This window comes from Saccopteryx leptura, chromosome 1 (genome assembly GCF_036850995.1).
Source record: "Saccopteryx leptura isolate mSacLep1 chromosome 1, mSacLep1_pri_phased_curated, whole genome shotgun sequence".
In the NCBI taxonomy this organism is placed as follows: domain Eukaryota; kingdom Metazoa; phylum Chordata; class Mammalia; order Chiroptera; family Emballonuridae; genus Saccopteryx; species Saccopteryx leptura.
The window spans coordinates 27,888,128-27,913,878 of NC_089503.1; the positions used below are offsets into that span (position 1 = coordinate 27,888,128).

Sequence of the window (25,751 nt, forward strand, 5' to 3'; positions counted from 1 at the left end):
GTTAAACTGTCTCTACTGTTAAATTCAGCAAGGCATGCCCAGCAAAGCACTGACAGCCTAAACCCTTTCTGGACCCTTCCATTTCCTAGCTTTAGGAGTTGGAGATTTATAAAGTGCCCCAAAAGTTGCAAGAAATATATGCAGTAATCTGAACAAAAGCACGGGGCAATGGGGCCTACAAATATGTGTTTGTTTGGTATATACACGCACGCACACACAAATTTTTGGGTTTTGTTCTGAGGTTTTGTTTTGTGTCTTACTCTAAATTAGTTGCCTTGCTTAAAAATCAGGAGATTTACAGAAAAATCTAGTTTTATAGCTTCTTAAAAGAAAAGAAAATCAGTTCTGGCAAGACGAGTTTCCCTGTGCCTGGAGCTAAGTGGAACTGTCCCCTTGGGCAGAACCACTAGTCACCACTTTCTACGCCCTCCAGAGGCTCAGCTGCGTTTTTGCACTATTGTGGGTTTGTGTGTGTGTGTTTCTTACATCTAGAAAGCTTGTACATTTTGAATTTTAGACCTGTGCCCTGGCCACCTAAAGAGGTAAATACCATATTAATGGACCGGGTCAAAGCTCACAGTCCAGTTGAAAGAGATTGTGCAAGAATTTGGAAATTAACAAAGAAGAGAGGAACTGGGAATTTTCAGGCAAAGAACTTGGCAGAAGCAAGCAGCTCAGGGGATCACGGGGACTGAGGTGGGGGCAGAGCAGGCAGCAGTGGATGGGACCGAGGGGTAACATACCACCTAAGAGACACTGTCCCATCCCCAGAGGGGACAGCAGGCATTTCAGAGGAAAAAAAAAAATTGAATCCCTCTGCTACTCAAGAAGTTTTCATTTTATAAAACCATTAAACCAGCATCCTTTGCATTAGTTTCCTCGGGCTACCCAAGACAAATTGTGGCTTACAACAACAGAAATTTATACTCTCATAGTTGTGGAAGCTGGCAGTCTGAAATCAAGGTGTTGGCAGAGCCGTGCTCCCTCCGTGGGCTCTCGGGAGGACCCTTCCTCACCTCTCCCTGCTTCTGGAGGCTGCAGGCGTTCCTTAGCTTGTAGCTGTAAAACTGCAGTCTCTGCCCCCAGCTTCACAAGGCCTGCCCCTCCTGCTCCTGCTCCCCTTCGCTCTCTTAGGAGAACACATCGTTGGGTTTAGGACCCATCTGGATAATCCAGCATGATCACATCTCAAGACCTTTAACTTAACGACACCTGCAAAGACCTTTTTTCCAAATAAGGTCACCGTCACAAGTGCCGGAGGTTAGGACATGGACATACCCTTTCGGGGCCATCATTCAGCCCACTGTAGCCTTTAAAATGTGGGTTTTACTTGCCTGACCTGTGGTGGCGCAGTGGCTAAAGCATCGACCTGGGACACTGGGGTTGCTGGTTTGAAACCCTGGGCTTGTCAGGTCAAGGCGCATACAACAAGCAACCAATGAACAGCTAGAGTGAAGTTAACTACTTCTCGTCCCACCCCCCTGTAAAATCAATAAACAAAACCTTTAAAATAAAACATAGTTTCATAATACAATTCATTTAAGCAGAGAAAATGCCAAGGACTGTTCAAAATACCACACTTTAAACAAACGATACCAAAGCAAAACAACAAAAAATACAGACAGACAATGCAAAATGCACTTCTCAAACGGTCAAGCGAGGGAATCCCTATGTCCCTGGCAGAAAGGACTGCAATGAAGCTTTCCATAGCAAACTTTCCACGTGTTAAAAGATTGTTTAAAATTCTCAAAACTCCAAGACCATACAGAACTGTTTTAAAACAGACGAGATCAGGCGCGTTCAGGGTGGTATGGCTGTAGACCAGAACTGTTTTAGTTCACCTCTGCTAACCATCCACATCTATAAAACCTCTGAAAAGAATTTTAAACCTTCAATTTATCTTACAGAGGAATTTGGGCCTTGGCTTTTTGGTACTACCATTAACTAGATGCAAAGAAATGGCCCAGTGAGTAGCCTGCTGTTTCTTAGAAAAGGGAGTGCCGAAAAGCTCCTAAAACTCATTTCCCTGGTTTCATCGCCACCGGGGTCTCCCTTGTGCTGTATCTTTATAGTTCGACCTTCCCTCAACCTTAGCCCTGACGACCACTGATCTATTCTCCATCACGGTATTTATGCGATTTCAAGAGTGTTATATAAATAAGATCATGCAGTCTGTAACTCAGTAAGTATCTTTGAGGTCCATTCAAGTCACTGCGTGGATTAGTCCATTTGCTCCTTTCTGTGGCTCAGGGCATTCTATTGCGTGGGTGCGCCACAGTTTGTCACCCATCTGCCCGGTGAAGAACGTCTGGGTTATTACCCGTTTTAGGGTGTTACAAATAAATTTCTATGCTATGAATATGCCTGTAAAGAAAGAGAAACTCATTTCCTTAGCAGAGATTACAAATTAGAGTGAGGCCCCTTTATCAGATAAAGGAAAAAATTAATGTGTTTTTTTAAACCAGAAGTCTGACATTAAATTTGAAATGTAGGTAATTGTTCACAGTGCTTCTAAAAGCCCAGACTAAGTCCTTCTTTCAGAAGAGCAAATAAAAGAAATACCAAGAATTTAAAATACCAAGAATTTTAATTTGTGGTGGACCAGAAGGTAAGTGAAATGTCTTTTAAGATGAGGAAGTAAGAAATGAAAACATGTCCACACAGAAACAGGTACACAAATACCCACTGCAGCACTATTCATACTCGCCAAAGGTGGAGACCACCCCAACATCTCTCCACTACAAATGGGTAAATAAAACATGGCCTATCCATATAATGGAATATCATTGGGCAATAAAAGAAAATGTAGGCCCTGGCAGGTTGGCTTAGCAGTAAAGCATCAAGCCAGCCTGTGGAAGTCCCAGGTTCGATTCCCGGCCAGGGCACACAGGAGAAGCACCCATGCTTCCCCACCCCACCCGCTCTTCTTCTCTTTCTCTCTCCTTCCCCCTCATCCCACAGCCATGGTTCATTCAAATAAGTTGGCCCTGGGCGCTGAAGATGACACCATGGCCTTGCCTCAGATGCTAAAATAGCTAGGTTGCCGAGCAATGGAGCAATGGACTCAGATGGGCAGAGTATCGCCCCCTAGTGGGTTTTCTGGGTGGATCCCAGTCAGGGCACATGCGGGGGTCTGTCTCTGTCCCTCCCCAACTCTCACTTAATAATTAAAAAAAAAAGAAAGAAAATGTAGTACTGATACATGCTACAAGAACCTCCAGAACATTGTGCTAAGTGAAAGAAGCCAGTCACAAAAGACCGTGTATTATATAATTCCATTTAAACAAAATGTGCAGAGTAGGAAAAATCTAGACAGAAAGTAGATTCAGTTCATAATGGCCAAGGGTGGGGGGCAGGGTTAAGTTGCGGAGAATAGTGAATGGGCACAGGGTTTCTCGGCAGCGGGTGATTAAAACGTTCTGAAATTGAATGTGGTGATGATTGCATGACTCTGTGCATATGCTAAACACCATAACCATACAGTGTAAGTAGGAGATTTTTATGGTATATGAAGTACATTTATCTCAAAAAAGCTGTTATTAAAAAAAAGAAGGTATCAATGATCAAACACTATGGAGGCCATGTAAGACCAGGAATAAGAACAGACCACTGCATTATTTTAACTGTGGTCAGATATACATAAATTTATAATTTTAACTATTTGTATGTACAGGTCAGTGGCATTAAGTACACTCACAATGTTGTGCAACCATCACACTAGCCATCTCCAAAACTTTCTCATCTCCCCAAACTAGAACTCTGAGACCATTAATCAATAATTCCCTACCTCCCCCTGCCACAGCCCTTGGTGACCAGTATTCTCCTTTCTGTCTCTGTTTTTTCGACTCTTCTAGGTCCCTCACATAAGTGGGAGCTACCATATTTGTCCTCCTGCCTCTGCCTTATCTCAGTTGCCATAGTACCTTCAGGGTTCATTCGCACTGTATGTGCCAAGTCTTCTTCCTCCATGAGGCTGAATACTATCCATTCGTCTGGCTGTACCACGTTTTGTCTATCCATTCATCCATCAGTGACCACGGAGGCTGTTCTTATCTTGTGGCCATTGTGAATAATGCCGGAATGGACACGGGGTGTACACATCTCTTCAAGTCCCTGCTGTCACTAGCTGGGACCATACAATTTTAGTGGCAGGTAAGTCATTGGTGACTTTGGCAAGGGCAGCCTGGACTGGCGTAGGTTTAAGAAACGACAGAGATGGTGGAGGTGGCAAGGTAAAGGCAACTCTTTGAAGGTATTTTTCAATAAAGGGGAGCAGAATAAAGGGGCAGTAATGAGAGAGGCCCATGAGAACCAGAGAAGATCTGCACTGTAAGAGCGACACAGAAAGAAGGGAAGAGCTGACGGTGCGACAGGACAGGGAGAGTCCCGGAGCGGCCGGCGGCAAAGGGCAGTGCGCTGGGGGCTGAGCGTCCGTGAGAGCAGAGCGCATCCGTCAACCACACAGAGCGAGGAGCACCTGCTGTCCGTGCCGGCAAGGGGAGGGTTTTGGTGGAGGAACAGATGAGGCAGTTATTTTATCCTTCGTGAAGTAAGGAGCTGAGAGGGAGGAGAGACATGTGGGAGAGTCTACTGAGGAAGGGAACACAGCTGTCCACACGGTGCCAAGGGTCCCCTTGAGGACTGTGGTCAAACTTGTAAAAGGCCGGTCCGTAGGGCAGTGTTTGCTCCAGCCACAGTCATTCTGGTGCAGGAGCTAAGCGAGAGTCTGGGTTCTGGAGTAATTATGACGTTAAACTATAAACTCTAAACAGAGCGAGAAGGGAAGTGACGGCATGAAGAGGGTGATGCCCAGTGAACTTCTAGTGCTGAGGCACTGACGGAGGGGAGGTCTGCACTACATCATCCAGGTCTGTTCACACGCACACGCACACGCACACGCACACGCACGGGTAGGGTCCATTTCCTCACGCTCTGACTCTGGACTCAGCCGTGTGACTTGCTTTGCTTTGGCCCATACTGGTGAGCGTGACACACAGAAAGGCTTGACACACACGGAAAGGATTGCCACTGTAACCCCAGTTTCCTGAAAGGAGAAACGGGAGGTTCCTTCTCTTTCATTCCTGCACTTTGCATCAGTACTTCATTCCTGGCTGGCCATCGCCGTGGGTCCCAAGCATCCTAATGTCACTTAAAAGGAATACAATTGGACAGTATACCCCAGGAAGTACAACCTAATCGGGGAAGTTAACCTCATCAGTACTTACCTTTGAAAATTACAGAAGAGGTCTCCAGACTAAAACTGGAGGCACTTCCACGTGTCAGATTTTTATACATAAGAAACATGGTAGATACCTGTGATCTTTAACTATAGACTTATTTTTACACTACAGAATAGAACAGAGCAGAAAATTATCTCAAATATTCTGTCTTTCTGTTTATAACAAATATTCAAACCTCATCCCCATTGTCAAATTATATTAATTTTTTTCAGTTTATCTTATATATTTAATATTATCAAGAGATATAAATATAGTAAAGTTACTACTGTATATTGAAAGAATTCACCATTGGGTACAAAAGGATAAATTTACTTCCTATGTGTGCAAATATAACAGTTTCCAAGCACACTCAAACACAGGAGGAATTTGGGCAGGAGAGTCTGACAGGAGAATAAAGAAGCTGTAGCGGAAAGACTGGGAGTGTGTTTACTAGAAAGACTGGGAGTGTGTTTACTAGAAAGACTGGGAGTGTGTTTACTAGAAAGACTGGGAGTCTGTGTTTACTAGAAAGACTGGGAATCTGTGTTTACTAGAAAGACTGGGAGTGTGTTTACTAGAAAGACTGGGAGTCTGTGTTTACTAGAAAGACTGGGAGTCTGTGTTTACTAGAAAGACTGGGAATCTGTGTTTACTAGAAAGACTGGGAGTGTGTTTACTAGAAAGACTGGGAATCTATTTACTAGAAAGACTGGGAGTCTGTGTTTACTAGAAAGACTGGGAATCTGTGTTTACTAGAAAGACTGGGAGTGTGTTTACTAGAAAGACTGGGAGTCTGTGTTTACTAGAAAGACTGGGAGTCTGTGTTTACTAGAAAGACTGGGAGTGTGTTTACTAGAAAGACTGGGAGTGTGTTTACTAGAAAGACTGGGAGTGTGTTTACTAGAAAGACTGGGAATCTGTGTTTACTAGAAAGACTGGGAGTGTGTTTACTAGAAAGACTGGGAATCTGTGTTTACTAGAAAGACTGGGAGTGTGTTTACTAGAAAGCCTGGGAGTCTGTGTTTACTGGTGGTCGCAGGGTTTCCTGAAGCCCAAGGTTCAGGGCATTCTTAGGAGTAAGTACAAACTGGTTTTGAATATCTGGGGTGAAGGGGACAAGGATTTAAAGAATACAGGTTTTCATTTAGTACTCAGAATTTAACTTTAAAGTGTTTCACTTGATTTTCAAGCATGATAGGCAAATACGGGTTTTAGAAAAAAACTTGTGCTTCTGAGCCCTTATTTTTAAAAACTCATAAGCAGATAAGGAGGTAAGCTAATGGAAAAGAGAGCTAAGTAATTTTCAAAGGTGGGAAGTTTGCTATTTTCACTACAGAATTAAAATTCCGTTCCCAGTGTCTAAAGCCTACTGGCTTAAACAAGCCACACAGTACCCTCCTGACTTGGCATTTTCAATTTTAGGGATAAGCCCCTGAAAATAGATGACATTCAGATTAAGAGTCTGGTGGGACACTCCAAGTTATACAGAGCCAAAAGAAATCAAATACCATTCTTCTTATGTATAAGATTATTTTATTGTAAAAATGTAATAATTACAAATCCATCTGTTGAAAAATCAGTGCTGTATTAGCATAAGTGTAATTCCAAGTTTTTAAAAAATCTGATCAATTCCAAGCAGAAATAAGAAATAAGTATAAGCCATGATGGTAATGAAGTTGTTTTCAAAAGACAGTAAGGCATTAAGTAACTTAGAAAAATTAAAATTTCTGAGTGGACTAGATTACCTTTACCTTTTCTTCTTATATAATCACAACCATATTTTATATAATAGATGATATGTAAACATACTAATTTCACCAAGATGTTTTCTTACCAAACAAAATTATATTTCTGCTGGAAACTTTCATTCTAGTCATTTTAAGCAAATAATCCAATCAATTACCAAAAACAAATACATGCTTCTTTAAATGACTGCTAAGCCCTAACCTTCATTTCCCCCTAGAAAAACAGCATTAAAGCCACTACTATATTACTGGTTACAGACACCTGGATTATCATTTTAAAGACTTGCATTTGCGCCTCCAGCACAGAATAATCTTCCATCCAGCGATGAGTGGATTACCTGCGTGAACACCATGCTATGCTCCACAGGCAGAGAGCAACGTGGCCCCAGCCCAGGGCCCCGAGCCTCACAGGTTAGACTTCTCCCTTGCAGCCAAGTGAGACCCATGCTGCACAAAGGTGTGAATCGTGCTCTGTTTTTAAAAAACAAGACAGGGAGGTTAATTAACTCACTGGGCAGCAGCATCCTGTTTTTTATCCTAGCTTTAATGGGTGCTCAAATGAAAATAACAATTCGGAATTCATTCACCTTAAACTATCTTCTATTGTCCAGAGCAGGGGAATTCTATCTCAGATGTGTTTCTCAACAGCTGCTTAAGAAATCTAGTAGCTGTCCCTGAGGAGAATCATCCTAACGGGAAACCACGCCCGGTCTACTGCAGGACGCGCACGCTCTGCTCAGCCAGGCCGCCTGCTCACCTTAGGCTTCTCAGCGTTGTACTTGTCCAAGAGAGCCTGGATGCGGGCCCCATACTCAGGGTGGACATCACTGAAGTTCTTGACCTGAAAGTAAGTGTAAACATCACCTTAGTCCCTACCAGGCTAGTCCCCAGTGTCTGTCCCTGTCTCAGGTGTCACTCCAAGGGAGGAAGGACACTTCTGCGGGAAGCAGGCGGCACAGCGATTAACAACACAGAGTGAGACTGGGCGTCCAGTGAGAATTCAGACATACACTGAATAACCTTAGACAAGTCATTCTTCTGAGCGTGTCCACCTCCCCTAAGATGAGAAAGATGATTTCACTCACCTCATAGGATATTGTGAAAAAGAATGCATACGAGGCAAACTGCAGTGACTGCAGGGAAAGAGCTGGCCTCCGAGTAACTCAAGTTACAGAGGTCCAGACATTGCCTGAATTTAAAGTGTACGAAGTCACTGCCCTGCTGGGCAATTCCACACACCTCAGGCAGGAATTCCCAACCAGGAAGAGGGTGGGCGTCATAAATCCATACGAGATCTTACTGTTTTAATGCCAAGAGTTGGCTCCTCCCCCGCCGTCTCAATCACTCTTACCCGTAAGATAAGATGCAACCCGCCCAGTTAGCTCACAGAGCAATGTCAGCTCTCTGCTGGAAAGGGCAGTATGTGACAGTGCCACAAAGACTTAAAGGAATATTTTTACATACACACTCATGAAAGACAGTTACAAAGAGCTCTGCCTACAAAGAAAGCTGGTACTTGTCTCCGGGCCTTCAAACACACCCCGACAGCTGCTAGTCCAGCTGCCCTATGGACATAGAAGCAGCAACCAAGAGACAAGGAAATAGCGGTGTTTCCTCAATTTACAAGAAGTTCACCGCTGCGGCAGACCAGGAAACCATAAGTGAGGAAACATCACACAGCACAAGCGCTGCCATCAGAAATACCATGGCACCTTAGCTCGAAAGTTCCGCCTCAGTTTTGGAAGCAGCCCAGTTCCCACCCCTGAAAATGTGCAAGTTTCAGTTGCTTCTGAAAGAGGGTCTGTATCATGATAGTACGTGGTTAGGAGGGCTTGAAACCACAGCAAGGTATACGCCGAATTTTTTTACTATCTAAATTTGAAACAAAATTGTGACAGGACCCACATTTTTATATTGAATATTATTCTCTTGCAAAGAACTTGGCCACAGTCAAATTAAACAGCATAGCAGAGAATTCACCCTAAACTCAATTAAATAATCACACATTGGACAAAGAGCTAAGGTCAGTGAATATGCCATATTCACTGGAGAGAAAGTAATCAGAGGCTGATTGGGGCTTAGTTAAGTCCACTTAGCTCAAGTGAAATAAAGGACACCTGTCCTAAGGGTTCTCTCACACAGCTGCATTCTCTTCTCCAGCCAGCAGATGTCACCCTTCAGCTTCCAAAGCATCACTCACCGCTTTCCTCTGGATGAAAAGCTGTGCGTCCTTCAGGTGGCCGGCAATGTTCTCACACAGGCGTCTCCTCTCCTCTTCCTTCAGTACTTTCGTATAGAACGTTCGCACCTGCTCAGTGAAGATACACAGAGTGGGAAAAACCAAATAACCACTTGATCACAGACAAAACTCACCCCCTGTGCCACTTTTAAAATGAGAAAGTGAGACTTCCCATTGCATGTCAGTTTTTAAAATTTAAGAATTATTTTAAATTATACTTGAAATCATCATTTGTGTTGAATTCTTCACCTTTTATTTTTTCTTTTAAGCAAAACAGAAGGAATTCAACTGTTGATAATAGCTTATAACTGCTATTTAATAATGTCCTTTGTAGTCAATGCTTATAAATCTTATATAAGGCAATATAGCCTACAGCTAAAAATCCCATCACATTCTTAATTCTCACAAGTCCAGAATGTGCAAACTATTGTCAAATGTACAATTAGCACAAGACATACTTTATTCAATTCACCCAGAGCCACAGAGGAAAAAAACCCCAATTCATTATTATAGCCATAGTTATTCAAAAGCCAAGATATGTTGAGAAGACAGATGTTTGTAGTGATATTTTCATTAGATTGTTAAGTTTGCCTCTAAAATGAATAGCAACAGATTAAAATGAAAAATAGGAACTAAGTATCGGGTATGAGTCCTAATAGTCTCTGCTCATTTCTGAAATCAACCATTTCTAGGACATAGGTATAATTTTATTCTAACATTTTATTCATTCATTCATTCATTCATTCAACAAATACTTATCGGGCACCTATACTATACCAGGTGCTGATCTATTAATGTTTTTAAAGTCCAAATATATTCAACTATCCAAAATACCAACTTTATAAAATAGTCAGATAGTCATAGGTTTTTTAAGTCATTACAAAATAGGCCATAACGTTTTTTTTAATTTAAGCAAAGTTTAACTATGATACAAAGTTTAAGATTCACATTTTGCTATTAACATAATCCAATCATATTATTGTATAATGGGATTTCCTCAGATCTGTCTCCAATTCACTAATTTTTTCTTCAGATGTATCTAACATTATTTCTTTTTATATATACCCACTGATAGCTCAACCACATTATTTTTAATTTAATTTTTAATCTAAAATGTATGTAAGAAGTAGAAAAAAGACCTACTACGTCACCTCAATCTACCACCTTGAACTAAAAGAAATTTGGTCCTGCCTGACCAGGCAGTAGTGCAGTGAATAGAGCATCGGACTGGGATGAGGAGGACCCAGGTTTGAGACCCCGAGGTCGCCAGCTTGAGCGCCGGCTCATCTGGTTTGAGCAAAAGCTCACCAGCTAGAACCCAAGGTAACTGGATCGAGCAAGGGGTTACTCGGTCTGCTGAAGGCCCATGGTCAAGGCACATATGAGAAAGCAATCAATGAACAACTAAGGTGTTGCAATGCATGATGAAAAATTAATGATTGATGCTTCTCATCTCTCTGTTCCTGTCTGTCCCTGTCTATCCCTCTCTGACTCTCTCTGTCTCTGAAAAATAAAAATTAAAAAAAAAGAAATTTGGTCTTGCGATTCCAATGGTGTGCTGCAGCCATAAAAGCAAATTGTCAAATTTTTTGGAATTCTGTGAATAACCTGTTAAATACAGCCATTACTAACAATTAAGTTATATAAACTTACAAGTAAATAAATTATATTACAAATAAAAGTAATAAGCCCTCAAAACATATCATTTCCTAATAAATACATATTACCTATATTCTTGATATTATTTGTGTCTACTATTATCTCTATAGTAGAAATACCATATAAGAGTGGAATAGTGAACATCACTTCCCAATGCCACAGGTTAAGTGACATCATGTTGGTAACTTGAAATCATCTCTAGGGAATATTTTCATTATATGAATTAGAGTTGTTCCCCATTCTTACCAACACTTGGTATGGTCAGTCTTTTTAATTATAGTCCTTCTGGTGTATAGCTAATGATATTTCCTTGTGACTTTATTTTTCATGTCCCTAGCGAGGTAAACCATCTTTCTGTATGGTTTTCAGCTATCTGAATATCCTATTTTATGAATGCCTACGCAACTCGTTTGCCAATTTTTCTATTCATTTGTCTGTATTTTTCTTATTGCTCTATAGTTCTTTATATATTCTGCACGAGTCACCTGTTAGATAAAATGCAGATACATTCTACCACTCTGGGGCTTGCCTTTTCAATCTCCAAATGGTGTCTCATAATGAAGAGAAGTTCGTTTTCTCTTCATGAGCTAGTCTCGATAAGATCTACTGCTCTACGTTCCAATTTACTAATCTTTTCAGTCATCTTTAATTTCCTTTAAACTCACTTACTAAATTGTTAATTTCAGTTTTTGGTTGTTGCATTTTCTAGTTCGGTATGTTCATTCAATTCTTATTGTATAAAGTTCTCTTGTTAGTTCTCCACGTTGCCATCTATTTTCTTGAACATATTAGTCACAGTTATTTTAAAACCTGTATCTGACAATTCCATTATCTGGATCTCCAGCAAGTTTGTTTCTGTTGCCAGGTTTGTATTTTTTCCCCCTTGGTTTCAGTCATAAAGTATTATGTCTTAGGTTTTTCTGGTAACTTATTAAATGCTGAACATTTGATTTAAAAAAATGTAGAGGTAATTTGAGGCTCTACTTTCCTCCAAAGAGTTATGTTTGCTTCTGGCACACAATTAGGATAAACTGAGATCATCTTAATCTAGTTTGAAACTGAGCTGATCCAAAGCCATGTCTCAGTTTCTGTGAGGGTAAGTGTATTTCGGGTATTCCTTCACTCTTAAGCACGGCTTGTCAGGGATTTCAACTGAAAGCCTGGATGTTCACTAAAGGTCTCCTCCTCAGCAGGCCCGAACTCCAACATTTATCCCTCCAGACCCATAAAAATACTGTAAACTCTGCTCAGCATCTTGGCCAATGCTTACAAAATTATAAATGCCTTATTAGAAAGGACACCTAATGCCAAGCTCACATCTCTGCACTACTTTTCTGTCCTAGATCTCGGCCCCTCAAATCCTTGCTGCTTTGTTAGCTTTCCAAAGCCTTTAAATAGATGCTTTTTGTATTTTACCTAGCTTTCCAATATCTTTCATGAAAGGATAGGCCTAATGCAAGCTAGTCTGCCATAAGCCAGAAGTGGAAGTCCAAGTGAATCATTTTTAAGAGTATAAATCTGGACCTTCTTATTTATTTCCTACATGAAATAAATATAGGTTTATGCTACAAACTTAGCAGCAGTACCATGACTGCTTAAAAACATGAGTTCTATTTAATGATGAGAAAAAATCTCTCAATAAAATTAGTACATTTTAACCCTTTGAGTAGTACAAACATTCATGTATGTCCTCATGCCTCCTGACCATCCAGATAACAAAATATTTTATTTTAAAATTGTAAGGCAACATTAAAAAAAGGCAAATGTATGTTCTTCTTGTTTCTATAAATTGGTTATCAAACAAACATGATTTTAAGTTAATAAAACTGTAACTGGACCTTTCATTTTTTGAAAAAGAAACTCGCTCCCAGGGGTGAGCGAGCATGGAAAGAACTCACTCCTCAAGGGTGGTATGTAAGCACAGGCAAAGTCCTGGGAGGCAGGAACTGTAGCTCACTCGGTCTCCCTGCACACCGAGAGTGATGCAGTTACTACAACAGGCCTTTCAGATGTTAGACTGCAACTAAATACGGTCTGTATCCAACAACAAAGTAACTTCTGTTTTATATACACATATATGTATACTCACAAATGCCTTTCAAATAAAGTTATCTTCCCAGTGAATTAATTTATGTATATATTTTACTTAGAACCCACAGCTACAAAGTGAGAAAGCAGAAATAGGTCCTATTCTCATTTAAATGATGTTAAATACCAACTACCCAAGCAGAGCTCTAGGACAGCTATACTTTTAACTATATTTTTTCCCTTGTGTGCGGTATAAGTCACACTGAACACTGTAAGGAGGTGGCTGCCCTTCAAAGCCAAAGGGCCTCTTTCACTGCAGCTACTAAAGGAACAGCCCTCAGACAGTCACGGGTCACTGGAAAGAGGATGCATACAGGACCCAGGGCAGTTAACTACAGGCTGGTCAAAAGTCAGTGAGGCAACCTAGAATGAAAAGATTAGTCAGGTCAATCCGATATCCTCCCTCTGGAATCGGGTATAGAAATATTGAGAGAAGCAAAAGAGGTTCTCCTCCCCCAAAAAATGTAATATAGGGAGAAAGAAGCCATAAAGAAGCGAAGCCATGATCACAGCAAAGCCACACAATGATAAGACAGAAGCTATGAGGCCAAGAGGAGACCAGCATTAGCTAGCAGGAACAGGCGGAGAGTAGCAGAGTCACGAGAACGGTGCGCCCCAGAGTGGGGACGCCTACAAGCCTGCCACTGCGGCTCCTAGAGCTGTTCTGAATCCAGCTCCAGTCCCTTCAATCTGTCAAGCCTGCCCAGATTCTCAGATGTGGCTGCACTTAAGCCTTATTTGCCCATTTCTTAGATTTCCATGAAATCACTTCTTCCCCAATGGCCCCACCTTCTCCCTTCAATAACATCTGGGGGAACTGAAATGAGTCATACCGTGTACTGAAAGAGCAGAGTAACACAATTCTTCAACTCCATCTAATGAAAGGACTGCTTTATGATGAGCAATGTCCTCCTGCATTCAACGTTAGGCACATCAGACATGTTGGGGGGGGTAGGATAGCAGACTCTGTGAAGTGGAATGAGTAAGTGGCTCCCACAGCAGACAAGAAAGCTGTTACCTGAGAGACGTTATCTTCATCGGAGGAGTCGTAGCGCCGCGCCTCCCCAGAGAACCGGGCACTGTGCTCCAGGGCGTACCTCGGTTGCTGTTCTGGAGCACTGAAGCTGTTGGGGTAGTAATTGGGAGCACCACCTTTAAGACAAACCACACAGACTCACTTAGGGAGATAAAAGATGGAGAAAGTCTACAAACAATGTAATATGAAACAAATTCAATTATATAAATGTGTATGTATACACATATACACAAACATGATATATACACATACATATTACAAGTTGTGCATATGTTATATTTAATGTACCGTATTTACCTACAGGCAATACTCAGATTCTTAGAGAATACTGCCATCTTCCAAATGCTTGCCTGGGCTGTCTCACTCTGAGTCTTAATGAAGAGATCTTGAATTCCCTTTGAACACTTTAAATGAGCAAATCTGTGAAATCTGATGCCTGCCAGATCCCCAAGGATCTTAAAAACAGGCCCTGACCAGCTGGCTCAGTGGTAGAGCATGGGCCCAGCATGTCGATGTTCCAAGTTTGATTCCCAGTCAGGGCACATAGGAGAAGTGAACATCTGCTTCTCCACCCCTTCCCCTCCCCCTCCTCTTTCTCTCTCTCTCTCTCTCTCTCTCTCTCTCTGTCTTCTCCTCCCACAGCCATGACTCGGTGGGTCAAGCACATGGGGCTAGGGTGTTGAAGATGGCTCCGTGCAGCCTGCACATCAGGCACTAAAAATAGCTTGGTTGCTGAGCAATGGCCCTATATGAGCAAAGCCCCCAGTAGGGGGCTTGCCGGGTGGATCCCAGTCTAGGCACATATGGGAGTCTGTCTGTCTCCCCTCCTCACTTCGAAAAGAAGAAAAAAAAGAAAAAATCCTCAGGGATCTTATCTCTCCTTTATTGATTATGGCTTTATTCTATTCTAGCTTCACTTTTCTCTCCACAGATAAATAAAACAGAAATTTTTTTAAAGCTTTGATATTTCTAGTATGTTAGTACTCATTTATCTGGATAAAACATCTTTTTATAATCACTTTTTTCCATTCTGGCATATTTATCTTCCTAACGATACTCTGCTCTGGCTGATATTTGCAGAAGCTTGAATTACTTGAACACACACTGGCCTAGAAACATATTGAGTGGTTTGAACAAACCAGTCTGGGGTTGGGAATTTTACCCAGCACACTGTCAGAATAGATTGATCACAGAGTGGATACTCAAGAGGTGCCTACTAATCACATTTATGAAGGTACCAAGGGCTTGCAGAAAGAGGGAGGACAGCACACTCTTATGGAGTCCAATCACCAGCTCAAGAAATTCATTCCAGGTCAATCACGTCTATACTAAAAGTAAAGTGCTCCAGCCACCACAGTGGTTTTCTGCATTAAGGGTTAGCTCTTTGAAATTTGCCTAGTTGAGTAATTTTTAAATTCTATTTCAAAATAAACTCTGGCCTTTACTCAAAGTGGGAGTTGTCTTCAAGTCTTTTTGTGTGTGTGGCAGAGACAGAGAGAGTCAGAGAGAGGGACAGATAGGGACAGACAGACAGGAACGGAAAGAGATGAGAAACATCAATTCTTCGTTGCGGTTCCTTAGTTGTCCATTGATTGATTTCTCATATGTGCCTTGACCGGGGGGTTGGGGGGGGTGGCTACAGCAGACCAAGTGACCCCTTGCTCGAGCTAGCGACCTTGGGTTCAAGCTGGTGAGCCTTGCTCAAACCCGATGAGCCCGCGCTCAAGCTGGCAACCTCAGGGTCTTGAACCCCAGTCCTCCGCGTCCCAGTCCAATGCTCTATCCACTGCACCACCGCCTGGTCAGGCTTCAAGTCTTGACTACTGGGAACAATTAAACACTTTCATTGAACTTTGAGAACACAGTTCAAATGCTTTACTTTTAAAACAGAGGCATAGGGTATATCAAATGCATCCATAAGTAGTTTTTCATATGTATACCACTATAATGGTAAACAAGAATGGTAAGCAATTACTTATTAATGAAGTTCCAAAATACACATGAACTTCTCTGACTCTTCATAAGTGAACAATCCTCAGTAACAGCCCGTCTCAATAACAGAAGGACCAAGGAATAAAAATGAAAACAAAATCACTTTAGGACAAAAACACTGAAAACAGATACAAGAAGTATCAATTACTTTGAGCAATAATACACCCCAGGCCTCTATAAACCTCAGAGAGCAGAAATATGGTAACCACCTAATACAATCAGTTAGTGAGCAGGTAAACTTGTTCAATACATGGATAAGGCTCAGTGATAAGGTAACAAATGCAAGGCCCAAAATTATATACACAAAATAATCTTAAGTCTGTAAAAAATATTCCCAGTTGTGGCCTTTGCTTGTGGGACTATAAATGGGTTTCTCTTCTCCCTTCTCTTTTACCTTCTAGTTTTAAATTTTCCTTTAGGGCACATGTACTATTTTTATCATAGAAAAGTTAACTTTATTTGAATGCAGACATCTAGGGCTATAAATATAACTGAAGAGTAAAACTTCTGACGATCGGTGTAAGTAGCTTATTACTAAAACACATGTCCTAAATAGGAAAATAAAAAGGTTAACTAAGATCAACACTAAACTGTGGCACATTAAAAGGAAAAACATTATTTAAGCATTCCCTAATTAGAACAATTAGAAATAAAAGTTGTTTGTACATGGCACACAAAATGTAATTAAAAGAAAACAGACAAATAAATTTGATAAATGAGCTCCAAAAAACAAAATGCAGTAAGTAGTTCTCATCTCACCATTGAATCGCATGAATTCAGCTACAGTCATTTAGCAAAGCCCGGTGGGGGGAGCCCTTGATTAGCTGCAGATCCCTTATTTCCTCACCTGCCTCACCCCCTCCAAATTCTAGCCAGCCTTATTCCTCCACAGCCCTGGCAGAAGTATAGAGAAACTGAAGACATGAGCTCTTGGCTTTTGACTTTCGAGATTCTAAATCCTAGTAATTTAAGGAATTGTCCACTTGTGAAGAGTCTTTAAAACCTAACCCCTCTGTCAGATGCTACTGTAGTACAGTCACTGTGAAAGCTGTTTCTCCCTGCCTTCTCCATAAGATGGAATCGCAAGTAGAAATCAGAGGTGGAACTCTCAACAAAACATTAAAAATAGTTAAGTCTGGAGAGTTAATAGTTAACACTCAGGCAGTTTAAACCTTCACTGCCAGGCAAAAATTATGTGGTTGGCAGGAGCACCTGGAGAGCACCGTCCCAGAGCAGGAGGCGGGGACCAGACTGAACACCACCAGCCGGCTGCCCGCCCCTCGCTCAGCAGCACCCTCGCGGGAGGCCGGGGGCCAGACTGAACACACCGGCGGCGGCCCCGCCCCTCGCTCAGCCGGGACCAGACTGGCCACCACCAGCCGGCGGCCCCGCCCCTGGCTCAGCAGCACCCTCGAGGGAGGCCGGGGGCCAGACTGAACACACCGGCGGCGGCCCCGCCCCTCGCTCAGCCGGGACCAGACTGGCCACCACCAGCCGGCGGCCCCGCCCCTGGCTCAGCAGCGCCCTCGCGGGAGGGAGGCCGGGACCAGACTGAACACACCAGCCGGCGGCCCGCCCCTCGCTCAGCAGCGCCCTCGCGGGAGGCCGGGGGCCAGACTGAACACACCAGCCGGCGGCCCCGCCCCTCGCTCAGCAGCGCCCTCTGCCCTCGCAGCTGGGGGACAAGTGTCTCAGACCTACCCTGGTTGTCAAGAACGGTCATGGGGCCGTCACGCTGGTAGTTGGCCACTCGAGTACTGAAGGGACAGTTTACAGGGATCTGAAGATAGTTGGGTCCCAGGCGGTGGCGGTGAGTGTCAGGATAGGAAAAAAGGCGGCCCTGCAGACACAGATGAAACAGATACTGTGTGCGGTAACAAAAGGAAGCAAACGTCTAGAAAACCAACAGTACAGTAAATTATATAAAAAGCAACTCTCATGTTCATTCTAATTAGTGTCAGAAACACTTCCAATCTCTGAGACTTTATAGATATAAACAGTTGCTACACAAGGAAAGCTATGGTTCAAGATGATGGCCTACATACAGTACTACAGATCCTGAATCAAACATTAAATTAAGTTACATATTCACCAAGGCAACATGGCAAGCGTTTTAAAATTTTTGTTAGTGTTGAAACAAAAAGCTTTATCTCTACATTAATCTTAGTAGCCAATTATCTAAATATTCTCATTACTCAAAGCTCTACCCTGTGAGCAGTCTTCTCTCACTGACTTTACAACTGACTTTGAATCTGAAAGAGTATTATTATATCCCTAACACTATGAGCCAAAACAAAAATCAAGTTGAATAAGGGAACTTATGCAATTATTTTGTACCAAATCACCCATACCAATGAATGCTGAATCCAGTCTCACTGTTCTGCCAAAACTTTGCTCTTGGCTGTGTGACTCTGCCAAAGATACTGAGAGAATCGTTTCAAATAGTCTAGGGTAATATTTAGATGACTGGTCACGCAGTCATGATGGAGGCGAGGTCCATAATAGTTTGGAAGCCGATTGCCTCCTCTAGCTCAAAATAGACTAAGCTGTGTTGTAAATGTACCCACAGGACAAAAGATACTATTAAGCCATATACAGCTCCTGGATGTAGCTTCTATCATTTAATTACAGGTGAAGAGCCAAGGTTGGGAAATGGGCACAGCAAGGCTACACCCTGACTTCAACTTGAACCGAGGTCGCACCCTGGGCCCTGGGCCTGAGCCCTCGCTGGACCCGGGTCAGCAAACAGAACACAGCTCCCTCGCTGAGCAATCAGGCCAGTCCTCCCCTCCTGGGACACTGCAGAGAGTGGGAGTGGAGAGAGGCACCTGCACCATCAGGCACTCGGGACAGTCTCTCAGCACTTACAGTAGACCAGTTTGTCTTTTACCACGGTCTGGCTTAACACTTTGGGTAACACAGTTTAAAATTTAGTAACATGATCTTGTTGAGAGGTAACTGAAAAACACTGTCCATTAATATACAACTATAATCCACAGACACTCACTTGTTCTCATCGGAGTAATTTCGAAGTCCTTCTAACTGGCTCTCCACTCCCAGTACCCCTCCCACACATTATTTTACACATTCCTGCCAAAAGAGTCTTCCTAAGGCCCCACGCAGGTTACGCTACTCACCTACTCAGAAATCCTTAAGTGATTCTTCACTGGTCACCAAACAGCTAAATAAGAATGACAACCCTTTCCTGCATGACCCCTAACATACCTCATGGCATGAGTATTCACCGCGGAATGATCTAAGAAATTGTAGGACAAACTAGGCGCAGAACTGACATCTTGACTGAACCTAACAAAGCTCTTTCAAACACTTTTTTAAGTCAATTGAAAAATATATATATAAAGACAGCATGTGAAATTTACAATATGTTTGCCACAACTGAAATTAATACTAATACTGTAGTAATTATACAATTCATTCATATAATGTAATTCACTAATTATAGGATTTCCACTTATCCTTTTTCAGAGTTCTCCTCCCCATGGTTTCTGTGAGATGCCTCGCACACCTGTCGCGGCTGAGGGGGAGGCCCCACGCGCCCGTCCTCGGCTGAGGGGGAGAGCATGCATCTGCCATGTGGTCCTTTCCCTGGGCGCAGGCCTCCATCCTATGCTTCAGTGCTCTTCTAAGTGCATGATTCAGTGTTGCTCACTGCACCAGGTAGTCCCAGAGACCCATGGTGACCTGGGTTGTTTTGAAAGCTTTTGGGTGACCTTTTATTCCTGAGCCTGTTCCCCCAACATCAGGGTAATGCAGTCTTAGCTCTCCCCAGGACAATCTAGTGCCTTGGCAAATCCCAGTAAACACTGCTTCACACAGTTCAACTCCACTCCAACCTCCACATGGACGAGGCTCAGGGCTCAGGGTCACACTGTCTATGCTTCCTCTTTCAGCGTGACCACTCTGTTTATTCTGTACATGGACTGTAATCTGCTCGACTTCCCTTTGCTATCCCCGACCCTCAGTTCCTTCTTCTATTTATCATCAACCAGAATGGTTCCACTTGATAAATACTAGATCACATTCTCAAAAATAAAGAAAACTTTTCCTAGAAGGGACAATTGTACAAACTTCTACTCAAGCATTAAGGTCCCCTATATCATACGCTCAATGTACCCAATCCTATTCCCTCTACTTTAGGAGAGAGTGACTGTTTACAGTTTAAATTCACCCAGCACAGCCCACTTTTTTGCCTACATTCATGTCCTTCTCCTGCCTCATTTTATTTCTGTGGAAAACTGAAATCCTATCCATTCTTCAAAAGCCATCTCGGCCCTGGCCGGCTGGCTCAGTGGTAGAATGTCAGCCTGGCTTTTGGAAGTCCTGGGTTCGATTCCCAGTCAGGGCACACAGGAGAAGCACCCATCTGCTTCTCCACCCCTCCCCCTCTCCTTCCTGTCTATCTCTCTCTTCCCCACTCGCAGCCAAGGTTCCACTGGAGCAAAATTGGCCCTGGGTGCTGATAATGGCTCCATGGCCTCCGCCTCAGGCGCTAGAATGGCCCCAGCCACAACAGAGCAAAGCCCCAGATGGGCAGAGCATTGGCCCCTGGTGGGCATGCCGGGTGGATCCCGGTGGGGCACATGTGGGCGTCTGTCTGACTGCCTTCCCACTTCTAACTTCGGAAAAATACAAAAAATAAAAAATAGAAAGAAAGAGAGAGAGAGAGAGAGAGAGAGAGAAGGAGGGAGGGAAGGAAGGGAGGGAGGGAGGGAGGGAGGGAGGGAGGGAGGGAAAGGAAAGGAAAGGAAAGGAAAGCCATCTCAAGGGCTGCCTCATTATAAAACCCAATTTGGCATCATCTTCCCATCACACAAGATTTCTCCTGAGTCACCACAGAATCCTGACTTAGGTGACAGTTGTCTTGTGTTTCTGTATCTGTTATAGCAGCCAGGACAGTCTATCATACACAAAGACAGGCATTCAATTTTTATTAGTTAATAATATAACTGAAATAATAAAAAGCTTATTTTCTATTTAAAAAAAACCTCCGATGTTCTCAATGTCAAAGCAAAAAAGTCATCAAATAAACAGGGTACTCTTAGCTTGCCTCCAAGGAGTGACGCCTGAGCTGGACCCATGCGGCCACAGCAGTGGCCAGGGGTCACCACAGTCTGACCCAGGGTCCGATCTTTACCTCCTGTTTCATGACCACTGTCCAAAAACATAAAAGACTGATTTATTCAATAATTATTAAGCCAATTATTTTCCTACTGATGTCTAGTCTAAAGAATTTTCACCTCTGTACACTCAAAAGAACATACTGGATGGAGAGTGATGAAAAACTACCCAATGCCTAAGAACATTACCAAGACAAATGGTTAAATTAACCCACGGCCAACACAAATATAGTTTGTAAAAACCATGTCCAGGTCTCTTTTTACAGATGGAAAAATTCAAGCATCAACATGGAAAAGGAAATGAATAAAATGACATTGACCAATGTGTTACAATTAATTAAAAATACTCCCTCCTGTCAATTACAGACTGAACAAAGAGTGCTTTCTTTACAGATTATCTGTGGCATTTTCTAATATAACTTCTTTTAAATTAAAGAACTAAATGTCAAAGTCTTAACATATTTTGAGGAACTTGACGATGAAGTTGGTTTACACTGTAATGCTCATCTCAAAATGTTTCAGTAAATCCCATTGAAACTAAGGACTCAGATTAATTTCAGTTTAACTGATGTTCTAGTCAGTCCTTCATACAAAGATCGTACCACACTACACAGTGTGTGCTTGAGTCTGTGTGTGTGTGCTCACGTGCACTTGTGTGTACTCCTCCTTCAGTACCTCTCAATCCACCAGGCTTACCTGGAGCATTTTGTCAGGGCTGGCCTCGATGCCAGGTGGCATGTTGCTTGGGTCAAAGGCCAACTGTTCAATCTCAGCAAAGTAATTTTTTGGATTCCTATTTAAAACCAGTTTACCAACTGGGATGAGAGGGTAGTCACCATGAGGCCAAACCTAAAAATAATGGACATTCAAAATTACCAGTCAACCAACTGAAGGAAATTAAAGTACTCACAAAAATGCCATCTTTCAAATATAATGAAGCCAATAAGAATAAATGAAAGTAATAAATGATAAGAAGTTAAGGTAGCCCTGGCCAGTTGGCTCAGCAGTAGAGCATCGGCCTGGCGTGTGGAAGTCCTGGGTTCAATTCCCGGCCAGGGCAAACAGAAACATCCATCTGCTTCTCCACCCCTTCCCCCTCTCCTTCCTCTCTATCTCTCGCTTCCCCTCCTGCAGCCAAGGCTCCATTGGAACAAAGTTGGCCCTGGGCGCTGAGGACGGCTCCGTAGCCTCTGCCTCAGGTGCTAGAAAGGCTCTAGTTGCAATGGAGCAAAGCCCCAGATGGGCAGAGCACCTCCTCCTGGTGGGCATGCCGGGTAGATCCCGGTCGGGTGCATGTGGGGAGTCTGTCTCTCTGCCTCCCCGTTTCTCACTTCAGAAAAATACCAAAAAAAAAAAAAGTTAAGGTAAGTTCATTGGTTAATCTTTCACAATAGTAAACAGTAAATATTGACACTTTCACTGGTCAAAAGTACATCAGCTTTTCAAAATTTATTCCCTGCTAATAACAATGTATCAAGCCACCTAGGTGAACTCCGTGAGCTTACAGGAAGTGGAAGTGAGGCACTAGGGAACACTGTTCCATAGTGGCCCCACTGCATTTTGCCCATGACTTCCCTGCCCTGATGAATGCTGGATGGAAAGTTGTCAAAATTAGATACAAAAAGACTTAAAAAAGAAAATAATTTCCTTGTTAACCGACTTACCTTGGTAACATCAAATGGATTAAATGAACAAGTTTCTGCCTCCTTAAATGTCATGACCTGGATGTAAGAAGTCCAGGATGGATAGTTGCCTGTGGCAATGGCATTAAAAAGATCCCGGAGGCCATAGTCAGGATCTTCCTGAGCAAGTTTTGCTGCATCTTCAACTGAAAGGTTTTTGATGCCCTGGTCAGTCTACAGGATGAAAGGAAAAAGTTCAAACTGAAACTTATAGGCACAGTTAGCAAACTCTAATTAGTAATTCATTGCAGTATTATGAGTAGCACTACTCAAAGACTGGATTGCCCCTCCAACAATAATCCCACTGTTCAAATCTGACACAACTATGAATTTATCAACAAGAAATTTTACTTAATTATTCTGACTCTTTTCAATGTCTGGGGAATCCCTCTATACAATTCATATTTAAAAGTAGTCCGATATTATCCTTTTTGTAGTCTATATTATTTGCATTTTTAAAATTATTGACATATAGTTTATTTTCTATTTTTCCCCCATATAAAGAATGCTGGCCCTGGCCAGGTAGCTCAACTAGTTAGAGCATTGTCCCAATATGCAAAGGTTGCAGGTTCGATTCCTGGTCAGGGCACATATAAGAACCAACCAATGAATGCATAAATAAGTGGAACAACAAATCAACGTTTCTCTCTCTCTCCCTCTCTCCCTCTCCTTTCCTTTTTGTAAACAGTATTTTTTTAAACTTTTCTGACATTTGTAATTGATTTTACTTATTTGCCTTATTCACAATACACCCTCTATAAATGCTAAAAAATCGATGAATAAATTAAAATGTTCAGGTATATTTTGACAGTAATGATGAGACAGGTATTATAATAGAATGCCCCAATCCTGCCTTAGTCCCCTCCTGGACCCCAAAGGAGATCTCTATTCAGAACAATGACTCAGGGCTAGGAAAGGCAAAGCATACTATTCTACTGTTTGCTAAACCTTAACTCTAAGCTCCAACTAAGAACTCTAGAAACCTAGGCTAAAGCAGGCAGAAATCTCCTTTGCCCTAACCTGGAGGCCTGTATTATCTCCTTACATTTAAGCCCAAATCAAAATCTTAGCTCTTCCCTCTTCAGGAAGAAAAGAATGTCATTGTGTACCCGCCAGCACCAGAAACATTAAGCCGGAAAGCCAGCACAAGAAGAGCATTTCCCCAAATACGCATGGCAGAGTTTCCAGGGTCCAGAAGGAGAAGAAAGCTTAACTATGGACAGCAGCTATGTTGTCTCACCCTCTGGCCACATGAAGAGACCAAAGAGAGACCACACACAGTTCTTCTAATTTGGCAGTGTAAAAAGGTGGAGGATAACAAAATACTCATGGCACTAATCAAATAAATCAATGCTTCTCATCCTTGGGGGCGGATATAAGGGAAAGGCTAGACAGGCCTTGATCTTTTTGACCTTTGCTCAATACTCAGAAGTAAGGAGATGGGGGTGGTGGGAGCCTTTTAACTCTCACCCCAAAGGCAACATGTACCTTATGATGGAATTTGCAATAAAACGCCTCTCCATTCCCATTGACCAGCTTGAAAGTATGTGATCCATATCCATGCATGTGCCTGTGTCCATCTGGAATCCCACGATCACTGAACAAGAAGGAAACCTAAGAAACAGAAAAATAAAGCCCTAAATCTTTCTGTTTAAATCAAAACATCCTAGATTTTTAAGACACTTCTAAATTTCCAGAAAGTCCCTAGAATGGTACATACTAGCTAAGTGTTACCATTATCATCATTTATTTTTAAAAAAGGAGAATTTTAAAGCAGAATGATAGATAAATCATTAACTTCATGGCTCAAAATTTTATAAAGAAAAGCTAAAACAAATATAAAAACTAGCCTAAATTGCTACTCAAAATGTATTTTAATAGTAAAATTTATTTAGTATTACTCTCCCCTCATTTCCCTAACATTGCATACTAGATAAAAACTTGAATCCTTAATATTGCTAAACACCAATTGATAACGTTTCTAGCATTACGTAAGGTCTATGAATGGGGGAAGATTAATAAAATTGGTCATTATAAAGCTATTCAAGATCAAGAAATCTAAGGAAGCCTCCCAAAAGGAAAGTAAAAAACTAATTACAATAAAATCATCAAAACTAGAGAAACACATTATGAGGCATAATTCCTGTTACATCACAGGTGATACGCTATAACTTAAGGATAAAAGTGTCCCCACCTGATGCAGAGACTCAGGACGCAGGCTCCAGAAGTCCCAGACCATGTCGGGATCCTTCAGGTGCGTCTGAGGGTTTCTCTTTTGGCTGTGGATAAAGGATGGAAACTACATGGAAAAAAGAGAAAATAAACAAAACTAGGTTGACGGGAATTATGGCATCCTATAGTACATAATGCCTATTGCTAGGTTTATGAGTTATAATTCTGAATATCCTCCAAGAATTTTAAATTGCCAAACCCTAAAATAAAATTTACCTTCTACCTGTTTTTTTTTATTAATTTTCCATGCTCTGCAAGGAAAACTGAACCATTCCCATTGTCAGTGAATCCTAAAATACCAAATCCAAGACCAATGGTAACTGTTATAATTTGATCTTATAAAAAGATATTAAATTCAGAAAAATGAGTTTTAAAGCGCAATCCCTCCAACCCAAATTCTCTTCTCTCTGCCTTTCCCAGGAGTTCCCCTCGATGTCAACCTATACAGAGTATTAGAAATCAGTTTAACTCAATAAGTATTTGCAAACTGTAAAAAACTGTATCACATACCAAGATGGCATCCCTGATGAAGAAAATGGGGGTGTTATTCCCAACAAGATCCCAATTACCATCCTCTGTGTAAAACTTCACTGCAAACCCACGGGGGTCACGAACTGTGTCAGCTGAGCCCGATTCTCCAGCTAGAAGATTCAAATGGGGAAAATGGAGCAGAAGCAGAGGACTTTGCATCCAAGAAGCCTAAAGTCACAGAGAACATGGG

At 42.1% G+C, this 25,751-nt stretch overlaps 1 protein-coding gene across 1 annotated transcript in view; it reads right to left on the bottom strand.

Annotated features, from left to right (window-relative positions):
• Positions 1-6,729: 6,729 nt before the first annotated feature.
• The window catches only part of CAT (catalase), a 28,766-nt gene continuing 9,744 nt past the window's right edge, over positions 6,730-25,751 (bottom strand). Inside the window, exons 4-13 of the mRNA XM_066363441.1 lie at positions 25,541-25,671; positions 24,993-25,097; positions 24,287-24,412; positions 22,781-22,972; positions 21,813-21,965; positions 17,680-17,818; positions 13,969-14,102; positions 9,165-9,272; positions 7,722-7,805; positions 6,730-7,435 (exon numbers count right to left, since the gene is read on the bottom strand). Of these exons, the coding sequence (XP_066219538.1) occupies positions 7,370-7,435; positions 7,722-7,805; positions 9,165-9,272; positions 13,969-14,102; positions 17,680-17,818; positions 21,813-21,965; positions 22,781-22,972; positions 24,287-24,412; positions 24,993-25,097; positions 25,541-25,671 (1,238 nt within the window). The 3' untranslated portion in view covers positions 6,730-7,369. The remainder of the gene's footprint in view (positions 7,436-7,721; positions 7,806-9,164; positions 9,273-13,968; positions 14,103-17,679; positions 17,819-21,812; positions 21,966-22,780; positions 22,973-24,286; positions 24,413-24,992; positions 25,098-25,540; positions 25,672-25,751) is intronic.